This window comes from Hippocampus comes, unplaced genomic scaffold (genome assembly GCF_001891065.2).
Source record: "Hippocampus comes isolate QL1 unplaced genomic scaffold, H_comes_QL1_v1.1 scaffold112, whole genome shotgun sequence".
In the NCBI taxonomy this organism is placed as follows: Eukaryota; Metazoa; Chordata; class Actinopteri; order Syngnathiformes; family Syngnathidae; genus Hippocampus; species Hippocampus comes.
The window spans coordinates 1,697,759-1,711,259 of NW_017805841.1; the positions used below are offsets into that span (position 1 = coordinate 1,697,759).

The window sequence follows — 13,501 nt, forward strand, 5'->3', positions numbered from 1 at the left end:
TTCACCTTAATCGGTACTTGGTAGGACTGACCCAAATAGGTCCATACCCCCCAAAAATGTAACGTCTTTGGTACACATTCTTACACATAGCAATGTAAATTGTCTTTGTCCGGACTGTAGGGAACCCACTGTTCAGTGATAAGTTTCATTTTGATTCAGTCTCATTTGTCTAATATGTTCAGAATCTTCAACTTCAGCTCACAGTACTTACGGCTCGGAGTCTACCCCAAAACAAAGTACACCTTTGGCTGCCGAGGCTTCCCAAACAGGAGTGGGAACATCTTTACAAGAACTCAGATCCTCTCCATCCTTACCCAGTCTCAGTAGTTGCTCCACAGGTATGTGTGTGAAAATTCTCAACCGGTTCTCACACTGAGCTGTGACCCTTGACCGTATAGGTGGCAAAAGTACTCACACTCTCTACTGGAAGTACTTCATCAACTTGTTAAAATACAGACTGAAGTGTGCTTAAGTATAAAAGTGAAATTGAAATTTTTACCTCCTGTTATATACAAATGACCATTTTGATAACTTGACATGGCAAAAACATTCTTTGCACACAAGAATTTCCCTCTTCAATTTACTTATCATGCTTGTACTTCAAAGAAAAAAAAAAGTCCCGATTTCTGTGTTCTTCGTGATGAATATGCAAAGGAAACTGATATTAGGAAGGGGGTAAATACTATTTGACTGCACTGTATCTGGAAAATAAATACTGAAGTCAACCTGAAAAATGAATTTACAGTAATAGTGTTTGTAATTTGTTACCTCCTCTCATCCTGAACCTTTTGTTTGTCTCTTGTGTTCCAAGGAGCAAGCGCGACCACCTCCACAAATGGCTCAGGTCCGTACCAGAACCACTCGCTTTCCCTGACCCACGCGAGCGGGCCGGCTTCCCTTGCCACTGCCGCTCACACGCAGAAGTGCAAAGGGACCTTCACGGATGACCTGCACCAGCTGGTGGATAACTGGGCCAAAGACATTAGTCTCTCGCAGGGCAAGAGGGGTCCTAAAACCGGAACACAGGCAGCTCAGGGACATGACGTATGTGATGCAATGCAACTTCATGTTTTTGGAGCAGGTTTTGCCAACCTATATTGAGCCAAGGCACATATTTTACATTACAAAGGTCTCACAGCACACCACCAAAATAATCACAAAATTATTTTTTCGACATTTTAGAGAACACTTTTTTTTCCCAGATCAATACCAGTGCGAGTATTCCCTCTTTGAATACTCATCAATACTGAGTCCAGGTACCTCTCGTAGTTTTAATATATACAATTTTGTTTAAGACAATGCCAAAAAGTTATGAAACAAGACCTTGTCAATCTGCTGCAGTATAGCAACAAATACTAAACCTGAGCGGACCATAAAGCGCCGACACCATGCGTCTGGAGTGTACACAATCATGAGCCATAAACTGCATTGAGTAACCGTGTGAGGCTCATCTATATCATTAGCTAGCATACTAGCCTAAATAACACGTTAGCACAAACTGACATGACATCACACACAATGACTTAAACCTTACAACGACCCCAAAATTCCACCAGTTAACACCAAAGGAATACATTTGTTCTGGCCTGTACACAAAAACAGAGAATGTCAGGTATAATAGAGGATAGGTTCCTCCAAAACAAAACAAAAAACTGAATATATGCAGCGATTCTATGTAATGATCTTTTCCTGGTTTTCAATTCCAGGGAATCCCTCCTGCCAACATGGGTCGCAAGTTCTCTGCTCCCGGCTACCTCTGCCCAACCCTCCCCACGCCTGCCAGCACCACCACCGGTACCCCCACCACGACCCACCACCCCAACCCCGCCAATCCCGCCGTCCCCCTGGGCGCCCGGAAAGGCTCCCTGGGCCCGGTCGGCCCGGGTTTCGGGTACGCTTCGGCCTCATACAGCGCTTCTCAGTGGGCAGGACCCACGGGCAACTGCCAGGTCGGCATGCTCACTCCCGCCCAGTACCAGCCGCCCATGACCGCTCCGGTGTCCATGCACCAAGGCTACCACATGGGGACCACCACGCCTGCCACCCAGAAATCAGTCAGCCAGGGAGGATCCAATTTAAGGCCTACGTAGCCCAGTCCAGTTTGAAGCACACGCTCACGAGCTCTCTGTGCTTTACTTTGTTTTGTTTTTGTTTTTTTAAACAATGATTACATGGCGTCCTCTCGGGCAGATTGAAGTCTGCCGGACCCCGTCAGAGGGAGCGTGCAATACACACACATCCACACAGCATACACTCGGCCCGCCTGTTTGCTGTGAAATTGAGCTGTGATGAGCTGATTGGTCAGCCAAAGATGTCTTTATTTTCTTGTTGTCGAGGGCGGATGTGCACCGTGCACAAAAATTCAGGATAGTTGACCTTTTGGGGAAATTTCAGGATGAATTTACAATCCACTCGGACCTTTACAGCTAATCTTAATTTGACCGTTTCTTAGCTTTCTGTGGTTGTTCCAGTCTCATATCTTAGATGTAACCTTCTGATGCCACTCTTGACTTTACTTTCTATGCGTTTCTTTGACTCCTCCAGTCTCTGCTGCATTGTGCTGATGATGCTTTATGTTCGCTGGCCCCTTCCCTCGCCATTGCAAGGCTTCACATAGTCCAAAACATTGGAAGAGATACACAAAGGCATACAAGCTGAAATGTCTTGGTCAATTAATGAATCAAAGATTAAGAGTGTCATTAGCACGTTGAAACGGAGACTGAAGGAAAGGCTTACAAAGGTGTCTCTATATGCCTTTCTGTGTTGCTTCCGGTCTCTGTCTGAGGAGTCACAGAAAGACATTGAAGGGAGACCAGCAAGTCGTACAAAAATTACGAAAGCGTTCAGAACTTTAGACAAAGTTGGTTCTAGTGCATTTTAGGTTCACCCCCGAAATTACACCCGCAGGCCCAACATGCCTCACTTTTTGTCATTAGTGTACTGTATGTTGTTGTCATTCCAAGCCAAAAGTGGGATGGTGAACACGGAGTAAATATTGACCTGCTTGTGGGAAGGGAGGTTAAGTTGTGTCAGAGAGAGGGAGTGTGCGAGAGCAAGTCGAAAGAGTCTGTAAGTTGAGCAGGAGTGTAACGATGGTTTGCGATATGTACAAGGTGAAGTCAATGCAATAATTAAGGAGAGAAACAACTGCCCCCTTTTGTAACTGTGGCCTTATTCCCCGAAGACATTTTTGTACATAGATATTCAACATATTTATGTCTGGTGTCATTTGTGATTTTGCGTGTTTTTTTTTTTTTTTAAAACATTGATTATATGACTTGGAATTTAAAACAAACATAAAAAGGCATCCTGGTGTTGAGCGCCGCAAAGTGGAGGCGATGCTGCTGTAAATCACAATATGGCTCGGGAGTGTTGTTTTCTTTTTTTTGTTGTTTTTGTATTTGTTGGTTTACACTTGAATTGAACGAATCCCACGTTGGTGACACACAAAGCCACAAAACTCTCACTCAAGTCAAATAATTTAGCATTTTGTTTGTTTTCAGACAGCCTACAAAATAATTAGCCGCTTCATTAGTGGGGTTCCCGCCTTTTCTGTGGTCTTTTTTTTGTACTCATCTATTTAATAAACAGAAATGTTCTTTATGGACCTGTATTCAGCCATCAGATTTTGATGTTGTCTCACTGTAATTACTATTAAAGGTTGTTAAACAACATGTAGTTAAAGGAATATTAAAGTGCAATTGCAGGGTTTGTTATTATCTCAATGTACTCTTTCATCCTGCTGTATATTAAGCTATTCTATCTCCCGGTAGGACTTCGCTGCCCAACCAACCACCTCCTTCTTACTTTCTTGCTTTTCCTATTAATTGTACATACTCTAGTTTAATGTGCGGCTATTTTATTTTATTTTTTTTTATTAATATAAATACACACAATGTACCGAGACCAGAGAACGCACTCACACTCTAACCTCGGGAAATGTGAGGAACACTTTTAGTGCCTTGCACCCTCACTATTAACAAGTTCTATGACAAGCGGTTGGAACATGTATTCCATATCTTTGTTCTCAAACTGAAGGTCCATTTCCCATTCGACTCAGTCCTCATTTGTAGTGGAGCAACTAGGTGTTTCTAATGGAGTACAACTGTCTACTAGTTGACATCTGTGTGCCACCAGTACTACTGGAGGTCAAATGAACACTTAAACTGCTTTGTGAAAAGCCATCTGAACATTGATTTGATACCCTTCTCAAGGTCCGTGTACTAGTACATTCTCTGTCTTCACTATTTAGACAATTTAGTGCACTCGTAGGATTACAGTGTCTTACTAGTAACTTTTTTCCACTACTTTCTGCACACTAGGAGGAAAACCTCGAGGAGTTCAAGTACATGTTACTTGGGGGGGGGGACATTAGTTTATCTGCATTCTACTAGTGACACTCCATGTCAACTAGTTAAATTTTGACACAACTAGTACCATTAGCACAGTTGTCAACGAGCGCACAATTTTTTCTCCTCTAGTAACATAGTTGTCCTACTCAAGCCAAAAAAATGTATTTGTGCATGAACATTTTATTTGATATATCGTATACTGGTATCGTCTTCATCCTCACCTTTGGGACAATTCGGCCAACTAGTAGACCAACAGAAGGACTCTTGCTTATGAGTCATGTTATTTCAAATACTCGTCCCACTTTGTATCCTAATACACAATTAAACCTAACTTGTAATCTACTGTGCTGCATTAGTCATGCTTATTGGCTCAAGTAGTAGGCATGCATCACACACTAGTAGCCATCTGTGCACCAAAATAGTCATTATTAGGTTTGCTTCACTAGTAGCGTCTCATCAACTTACTAGTATGCCAAAGTTTTCCTATTAAGCAATGCAGAAATGCCATACAGTGGTGAAAGGCAAATGTTATTAAGACTAGCCCTTCCATTGTTCCGAATTGACTTACTATTGTTTAGCGTACTAGTGCATGGATCTTAAGTTAGATGTCAAGGATATGGAATATATGTCAAACTGCTTTCCCCACATGTACTATCGAGGCCCCTGTACGCAATGTGAACGCACTGCAATGTAGAGGTTGGAAATGTTCTCCTGGTTATTCATTGCTTCTACTCTGCTCATTCTTGTGCTTTTGGCTAGCTTTTTTTTTTTTTTTCTCCCCGATTTTTGTGGATTTCTCATTAAACCATTTCACAGATGCGCTCCAGCGGCCTGCTCATAGTTTGGACAACTAGTTAAAACTTCTCTAGAGAAAAAAGTAAGTTCCTGCAATGCAGAATATGCAAAGTTTTATAGGGATGGAGGGTTCATGGAGTCATTTGCATGCCGACGAGAGTTACTGACTTCACTGTTTTTTGATATGGGAATACTATTCGGTTTGTTTGCCTTTTCGGGTCATCACCATGCCCCCGCCATTCACATCCACCAATGTCACACGCACAAGTTGAATAGCGGCGTATATAACTCATTGTGTTCTCTGCATGCCAGCTTCACCGGTGTTCAATCTGACAGCCACTGTACAGCACAAATTTAAAAAGATCCTTGAAAGACCTCGACATACGACGTGAGGCTACTGACACATTTCTGCTCGACTCTTCTTTCCGTATTGATTTCCTGTGATTTGGTGTCTGGTTTTTGTGTATGTTTTTCCACATTGTACAAAATGTAAAAACAAATTAAAAAAAATATGAATTACATTGCCCAGCTTCTTGAATTGGTCTTTTGGTATTTTATATATTACAACAAGATTTAGTCCAGACTTAATTGCAAGTCAAGTCATGACGGAAGCCTTCTCTTACCAAGAAAAACAAACCTCCCAAGATTTCTTCTCTCAAACTTTTGGAAAATTGTGCTGTGTGCTTGGCGGAAACCTAACACTGCTCATCAATAAATTCGGAGACAACAGTATGAGGGTTATTTTATTAATCAAAAACTTGCAACCTTTTAACATGCAGCATCGATGTGTTGAAACGGCTTCATCAATTCAAATATAAACTGCTAAAACTAATTGATACGAAAGGAGGTCAATGTCATGTATCCAGTCGACGTTTCTTCATGAACTGCCCTGCCCGGTATGGACTGGAGGTTTCTGCGGGTAGAAGGACAAAACAAAACGATGAAGGCGTACTCGAGTGAAGTAAAAAGAAAGTGCTTAAAATAGATCAGTGGTGGGCAAACTTGTTTCTCAGGGGCGAACGTTTGAGATTCACCATTACAATTACAGGACTCTTGATAATGTATACTCAGTGGGCCGGATTAAAGAACGAACCGGTTTGTAAGAGGACCCCCGTGCCAAATTTTTCCCACCCTTGTCTAACCTGCTCTGGCTTGATGCGGACGTCCGTCCTGATTAATCCCCAAGTGTCCTGTACTGTGCGAGTGCTGCTGCTGCTCCTGCCGCTGCTCGTGTTCTTTCACGGTGGTCCTTTGTGGGGTCTTGCTGCGTGTCTGCATCTTGTGACTGTTGGGCGTGCTCGGGCCGAAAGCCCCGCAGGGCCCGTCTGACTCCTCCGTTCCATTCAGGGTGAAATTCCAGAGTTCGGGATCATCTGCGGGGTCAACATGACATTTTTTGTCTTTAGTCTTTTCACTGATGACACGATGCTGCGATTGCTACCGTTATGCTACTGCTTTGCCGATGTTGATCTACAGCATATCTGATTCTGAAGTGGAGCTATATGGGGACTTCCAGTCCACCTGGTGCGTGTGAAGGATTTAAAAAACAGATTATAATCTGAAGAACAGCATCCCCAAATTTAAATATTGAGGTGGAAACAATATGCTTTGTGCTACAAGGTGACTTTACCGTATTGAAAAGTTCGACCAAATTTCCAAATTAAAAATCACTTTGAATGTTTCTCATGTCCGCAATGTAATAGTCTAATTTCTCCATATGGTGAGTTGGGAGTTTTTCGTCAACTATAAACTAAAGTCATCATCAAATTATAATAAATAAAGCCATGAAATAGTTCCCTTTGTGTGAAAGTGAAAGTCATGTCGATTACATGACTTTCACTTTTTGCCTTGAACAACCACCAGATGGTAACTCTTGAAATGGAGTTGTACTGTACATGCACCACAGCACAAGGCCTCCAACTGCTCCTCAATGCACAACACTGCCCCCTGCGGTTGAAAAAGGAGCTGAGGTGATATTGGATTACACTAAACAGGGACCCAGGGCTCTGCTGCGTTAAACTGCCAGTGACCGACCCCCCCCAAAAATACATGGTTTAAAATTGCAAAATGTACCAATCACAAGTTGCCTAAACCCTGTGATGTAATTTTAAACTCATCTTACATCACACTTAAAATAAATTATTTGATTAAAAAAAACAAAATCAACCGCAATTGCATGTAGACATGCACATACAACAAAGACTCTCCATAAATTCCACTCATGAACCAGGTTAAATTTAGCTCCTCCCTCCTCCTTGGCAGGGCTTTGGCATCATCTTGGCGCATCTTTGAGCATTTCAGGTTTTAGTTTAAAATGTTTTTGTTGCAGGCAACAAATTTTGCGTTTCAGACAAACTTTCAGATATGCCACGGCTGGATCGAAGTGAAAAAGCCAATGGGGCAACCGAGGTACGATCGCTCAGTCCATCACCTCCTTCTCCAAAGAGGAGCTCCACGTCCTCGGCCTTCGTGTCCACCGCCTCCTTCTGCTCCAGCCTCTTGGCCTCCATCTCCTTGCGAAACTTCAGCTGCAGCTGCTGCTGCCGCTGCTTCCGCACCTCCTTGGGGTCTGACGATGACGCCGTGTCCACCAAGGCCTGCCTGAGAGAAGCAATGGTGGGCCATCAGAAGCACTGATCTCCATGACCAACCTCAAGACTAATATTTGCTCCATGAAAATGTATTCATTTGTTCCCGATAGTCACTTGACTTCAATTCGAAACTTTTCCCCTCGCTGCATTGCTTCCAGTCCATGTATGCGCATGTGTGTTCTGTTGTCTTATTTTATGGTAAATGTTCCGTAAAGTGTTTTGTTAACAGCTAACAGCTGTTGTCAAAGCTACATATAAATAAACATTTATCTTATTTTTAATTCCTATATTTAAGCGCAGTTAATGTTCAAACGATGCATCACGTTACTGCGGTTTATTTTATAATAATCACACTCAAATTTATTCATAGAGATCAAAAAGCAAGCACTAAAAACTAACTGCAGTTGTAATAACCTGCTGCACATAATAAATATCTAACAAAAACAACACTAAATACAATTTTTAGGAATAACGCATCCACCTTTTTTTTTTTAATGAAATTTGAGGCTTACTACTCCATTCTATTTGAAAGTTGGTCATGATGGTGATGGTCATGAGGAGGCTCTACTTTCCATAAAAAGTTTAAGAATCGTTACTTTAACCAATCAGATTTCCTCCGAGAGCCAGTGAGCTCGCCCTTGATGGTGTTAGCGTTCGTCCGTCCTCTGATTGGTTGCTCAGAGCAAAGCATGTCTGTTGCATCCTCCACAACATAATACATTGAATCTTTGGTGAATGATACATTTTTGGGTGATCTGCTTCAAATCATGGAGGCGGCACAGTTGTGTGTTTCTATATTGCCTTCTTGAATAGTTTTGATAGTTTGTACTAATGTGACATAATAGTCAGATAATTCCCCACTCAAAGCTCAGGTACCAAATTCACGGACGGCCATGGGAGAATGACGCAGAGGACAACCTGCGGGGTCGGGAGGGTCTTTACCTTGCGCCTTCTCCCTCGCTTTGAACGTCTTGAGCGTCAGGGGTGTGAGTCTCGTAGTAGCTCTCTCTCAGGTTGCCGTCTCGCCGCTCCAACGGTGTGATGGCAGACCCCAGTTTAGCCTCTCGTACCAGGCTACAGAAACGAGCCTTCTCCACTGTGGGCTCACTTTCCGACCGTTTGGTCTGGGCAGGGTCCAGAGCGGGCAGCGGCTACGTGTCGGGAAAAAGCTTCTTTAAAGGATACATGATGTCAAACTCATTGTGATTGTGGCCTAAATCGTACTCGAGGTTTGCCTCAAACTGTGATTATGAAAGCATGTGATGTAATACGGATAGTCAGGAAAAGCTTACTAAAGCAGCTGAACTTTAGTTGGGGCGAATTAGAGGCAATTTAAATGAGGACAGGTGTGTAATAAGCTATTGTTTCAATATCTTTTACGGAAGGTCCACCAGCTCACTGGGGTTGCAACTATCAGATATGTTGAGAATGGATTATTTTACGGCTCGTCCCATCGGCGAAAATTTTGATTTCACATTACTGAACAAAATGTTGTTGCTGTCCAATTGCAGTTGCCATACAAATGTTCTACAGTAACATTTGTGACCTAGAGTGCTTGCAGTTTCAACAATCCAAGGGCCTGTCCTGGTGGGTGACAAGGGAGACAGCCTAAGAGATTGTAGAGTTTTCAAGCGGATGTCAAAAATATTTCTTTCCAATATGTTCTATGTGCCCCCCACTAGCGCATGCTGGTAACTATTGTGTTTGTGAAATACAAACTAAGCAGCAAAATCCACCCGTTGTCATCCATCTCAGCGGGTGGCTATTTTGCCACTTGCTGTCTATTAAAAATGACATCACAATTGCTCACGGCTCAGCTTTGCGAACGTCACAGGACCAAATTCAAAAAACTGCATTCGGAATCATTTCCTAATCCGTAATCAAAGTAATCATTAGGCAGGGATTATAAGGAACTACCTGTACCGTATATACTGTAGTTCACCACCATACACAAAAATCCCCATATAAGCGATTGGGGAATAAGTGAATTATTCCCAATGTCTTTTTACCTGCTTGGGGATCTTGTTAATTGCTTGAAGGTACGCTTTGTCGAGGATGCAGTTACCAAGCACATTCCCGAAACACCTAAATAAAACACAACGGATAAAAACTATAACAACAACTATGAAATGGGATTGTAATCTTCCAGTACTTGAGTGCTCTCTTCATGCCATCGGTGACAGCCTCCTTTCTTGCCTTCTCCAGGGACAAAGCTTTAGACTTCAGCCCCTCGCTCACTCCGTAGCCCACATCCTCGTGGAACGCGCCGTCCTGCCAGAAAACATGTAGAGCTATTCATTTATGATGATCATCGCAGGATAAATTACATTTTGTTGTCTTCCTAATCACGATATAGGATTTTTTAAATAGTGGACTTTATAGTCAAATGAAAAATAGTTTGGGAATGGTGTTGATTACAGCACTGCAGTCGTATAACTACAATATAATAAACTAGATCAACGGAAGCTAGTGGACTAACAGGAGTTGGGGGAAAAAAACAGCACTTTGAAACGGTAATCGATGCCTTCAATCACATCTCAGCCAGATTTCTAATTCATGTTATTTTGGAGTCAGCCAGCCCTCCCTCAAATGGCTCCAAAAATGCTGCTGGTCGCTTTTGAATTGGAACATGTAAGACGGAGCACAAGACTCCCATTCTGGCCTCTCTCCATTGGCTCACTGTGCATTTTCATGGTCATTTCAATAGGCAGCATTTTTTTTTCTTTCAATGGTCTCACCCCACTTTCCAACTCTGAGCTATAGATACTGGTTGGTCTTAAAGCAAAAAAACAAAAAAAACAAAACAGAACTTATTTTTTTAAGTTAAATGTAAATAGTTTTCGTATACTGAAGCAGGAGTATATAAAGAATATAATGCCAGCCATGGGAGCCAAACTGAAGTGAAAATTTTTTTATCAATTTTATTTGGTTATCACAGTATGTCTTTATTCTGGACCACACCGTGCAGTGCAATTTTTCTTGTTTAAACATGGATGTTACAAAAAAAAAATTGTTTTTTGAGGGGCTGGAACGGATTAATGGCATTTTCACTCATTTCGGTTAGGAAAGTTGATTTGAGGCACAAGTATTTTGAGTGATTAGCATGATCATAGAATGACTTAAACTTCTATATGAACGTACCACTGCAGCACAGAGAGGTGTTTTATGTGAATCCCTGTTGACAGGTTGCTCTAGTTACATCAAAAATATTTTGCGACACGCAATGCATCATGGGATATACCGCTTTTCCAGGGCACATCAGGTATTCACTACTTTTCAAGAGGCATTGCGGGATACATTCAGGACACTATGTAGGCCAAGGGATAACCTCATATGCACTACACATTCAAAGAGCAAAACAAAATGGCAAACTCTCTGTATAAGCCACCACTTAGTGAAGAGGGAGTGATTGCTAATATGGCCATTTGCAACTTATTCCCCACCTTCAGCTGCACTTTGACGAACGCGCTGACACCGACGTAAAACCTCCCGTTAACCAGGTCGACAAAGTCTACAAAGACAAACATGGAGCTGTGTTGGTCCACGTACAGACCACAGTGGTGCTGGTTGTCATGGTGACACATTACTATGGCAACAGACAAGACTGGCAGAGACCGAGGCATACAGTACCAACATTCTGCTGAGAGATGGAGTGAGACCACCCATTATATCCAAACATCTCATTGGCCAGGCTGATCACACGGTGACCCTCGATGTAGCACACCTGCAACAATGAAATGGTGAAATGGTTTATTGGGCACTCTGTGCATTGATTGCAGGTTGCTTAAATGGGACAGATTATGGAAAAATATACTTTTAATAGCGCGTGCATAAGCAAATGAGTCTCTGCAGTGCCTGCCCATCCACCAAATTCAGTTGATATGTATGAATACTGTTCGTGTGACAATTGAAATTTCCCTCATGGGATGAATAATAATCTGTCTGCCTGCCCTCGATACTCTATTTCAGTAAAGCCACCAACATCTGAGTGTCAGAGGATATTCATGTTTGAGGATGCCATGAACCACACAGTTACATCCATTGCAAAAAGGAAATTTGGCGGTTTGGTATTTAAATGATGCCTCAACATGTGGAAATGCAATAGAATCTCTATGGGCACTCAGTTAAACTCAGATAAGCCAGTGATAACTTTGTACAAGTGCCATTAATTTTCAGTCTAGGCAGAGAGGTGTGGAACCTGATCGTGTAAAAGGTAAGTAGAGCTGCACCGAGTTTTGCTAGATACATTGACAACCATTAGTGAATCGTGTCAGCTAAGTGGCACATGGTAGGTGAAGCCGTAGATGTGGCAGGAGTGGGAAGTTTTTGTGTTTGGTGGTGTGTTCATGCGTCATATTCACAGTGTAGTATATGAAGTGCTGCCTTCATAAGTGAAAATGCAATCAAACCTCCTGGTTCACTCGGGAATGTTGAAATCAATCAATCAATCAAGTGTCTTATAATTCTCGATCCTTGGGGTATTTTGATGAAAGCGTGTGTCAAATTATATTAAGCCACCCAGGTTTTAAATCGTGAGACATAAAATGAAAGAGTCTTTATAAAGTTACTTTCCAGCTCAAAAACTTGCCTTCTGTCCTCCTCCAGCCAGTCTGGTGCTGATGAATTCTGGCCCCAACTTCTGTCGCAGTGCATTGTGCACAGCCTGCTGCTCCTCGGCTGTATATGCACACTGAGATGGGGGAGGGATACAGTACAAATAAGTGGCGATTTGTTCCATTTCTTTCCATTGTGCGCAAGCTCGTTTGGATACATGAAGGGAGTTTGGAAGAAAAACTTTTCTAAGTTGTTTCATCAAGTCCGTCATACCTGGCCGAAACGCTTGGGAGACGACATTTTCTCCTCGAAAGTGTTGGACATTTTAAAACGCGAGGAAAAAAAATAAAGCACAAGAATTAGACGAGTGAAGCTAATGGTAAAAAAAATAACATTTGAAATTTCAATGGGCGCGCCGTCTTGTTCGACGCCTCATGTCTTGGTCTTTACACACTTTGAATACTCTTTACTGCCTCAAGTGGTAGGAAGGCGAAACGCGTCCACAGTCCATCCACGGTCAGAGATACAGTACACAAGTCCTCTTGATAGCCACGGAAGGAAACATGGAGCCCCGACATATGGCTAGCGAGGAAGACGATGAAGGAACACAAACTGAGCCTTAAAAATGTCTTTAGGGGAAATAAAGTCAGTTGAATTCGCCAGCATTAATCTTTCAAAGCCCATCAACATTTGTATGTTAGAAATAATAGTGAAAATGTGCTATTTGTTTGTATTCCAGTTGAATGAAATGTTGAAAATGTAATTTCTTGAAAAAAATACACTTTGTATACTTGTCCGAGTGTCCAGATTTTTGGGACACCCTGTACATTTGTGGGTAATGTGATGTGTTCCAGTCTATTGGAAAACCCAACATTGACAACATAGTGCAAGGCATGACATTCCTGATCCACTGGTGAAATGACACTTTGATTCTCTCCTCTTTCATCTATAACTGCTTCAAAGAGCAACGACATGCAGGAAAAGTGACCAAGATTGCATGACTGTTCATCTTTTATGCTATGTGTTGTGCTACATTATTTTGTTATTTGATCTAAACTGTTTATGTTATGCTCATGTTAAGAAACCTGCCTTGGGAGTACGGCTGAAAACTAGCATTTATGCTAAGTCCGGCACATTTACACTGTTTATTCTTGTGTTGTTGTTGTGCACTGTCCCAATGAAATAAATAAATAAATAAAAATGTATGAC

The 13,501-nt window shown here is 42.1% G+C and overlaps 2 protein-coding genes across 8 annotated transcripts in view; one reads left to right on the plus strand and one right to left on the minus strand.

Moving 5' to 3' along the window:
- Positions 1 to 5,668, plus strand: part of LOC109526746 (serine/threonine-protein kinase WNK1-like) — a 36,550-nt gene extending 30,882 nt beyond the window's left edge. For 2 of the 4 annotated variants that reach the window (XM_019888208.1, XM_019888209.1), the window contains 3 exons: positions 183 to 338; positions 812 to 1,044; positions 1,707 to 5,668. In XM_019888208.1, the coding sequence (XP_019743767.1) occupies positions 183 to 338; positions 812 to 1,044; positions 1,707 to 2,090 (773 nt within the window). In that variant the 3' untranslated portion in view covers positions 2,091 to 5,668. The remainder of the gene's footprint in view (positions 1 to 182; positions 339 to 811; positions 1,045 to 1,706) is intronic. The other 2 variants (XR_002170405.1, XM_019888210.1) reach the window with 2 other exon arrangements.
- Positions 5,669 to 5,872: 204 nt separating this feature from the next.
- Positions 5,873 to 12,747, minus strand: rad52 (RAD52 homolog, DNA repair protein). 4 transcript variants are annotated; one of them, XM_019888215.1, is made up of 10 exons: positions 12,566 to 12,747; positions 12,327 to 12,428; positions 11,369 to 11,462; positions 11,182 to 11,249; positions 9,891 to 10,009; positions 9,748 to 9,823; positions 8,681 to 8,889; positions 7,579 to 7,748; positions 6,413 to 6,520; positions 5,873 to 6,060 (listed from the first exon to the last, which is right to left on the minus strand). In XM_019888215.1, the coding sequence occupies exons 1-10, from the start codon at positions 12,614 to 12,616 to the stop codon at positions 6,002 to 6,004; spliced, it is 1,056 nt and encodes a 351-aa protein (XP_019743774.1). In that variant the 5' UTR covers positions 12,617 to 12,747; the 3' UTR covers positions 5,873 to 6,001. The 4 variants fall into 4 exon arrangements, with proteins under 4 accessions (XP_019743774.1, XP_019743772.1, XP_019743773.1 ...); XM_019888213.1 differs by having other exon boundaries at positions 6,290 to 6,520; positions 12,566 to 12,745; XM_019888214.1 differs by lacking the exon at positions 11,182 to 11,249 and having other exon boundaries at positions 6,290 to 6,520; positions 11,373 to 11,462; positions 12,566 to 12,746.
- Positions 12,748 to 13,501: the final 754 nt, after the last annotated feature.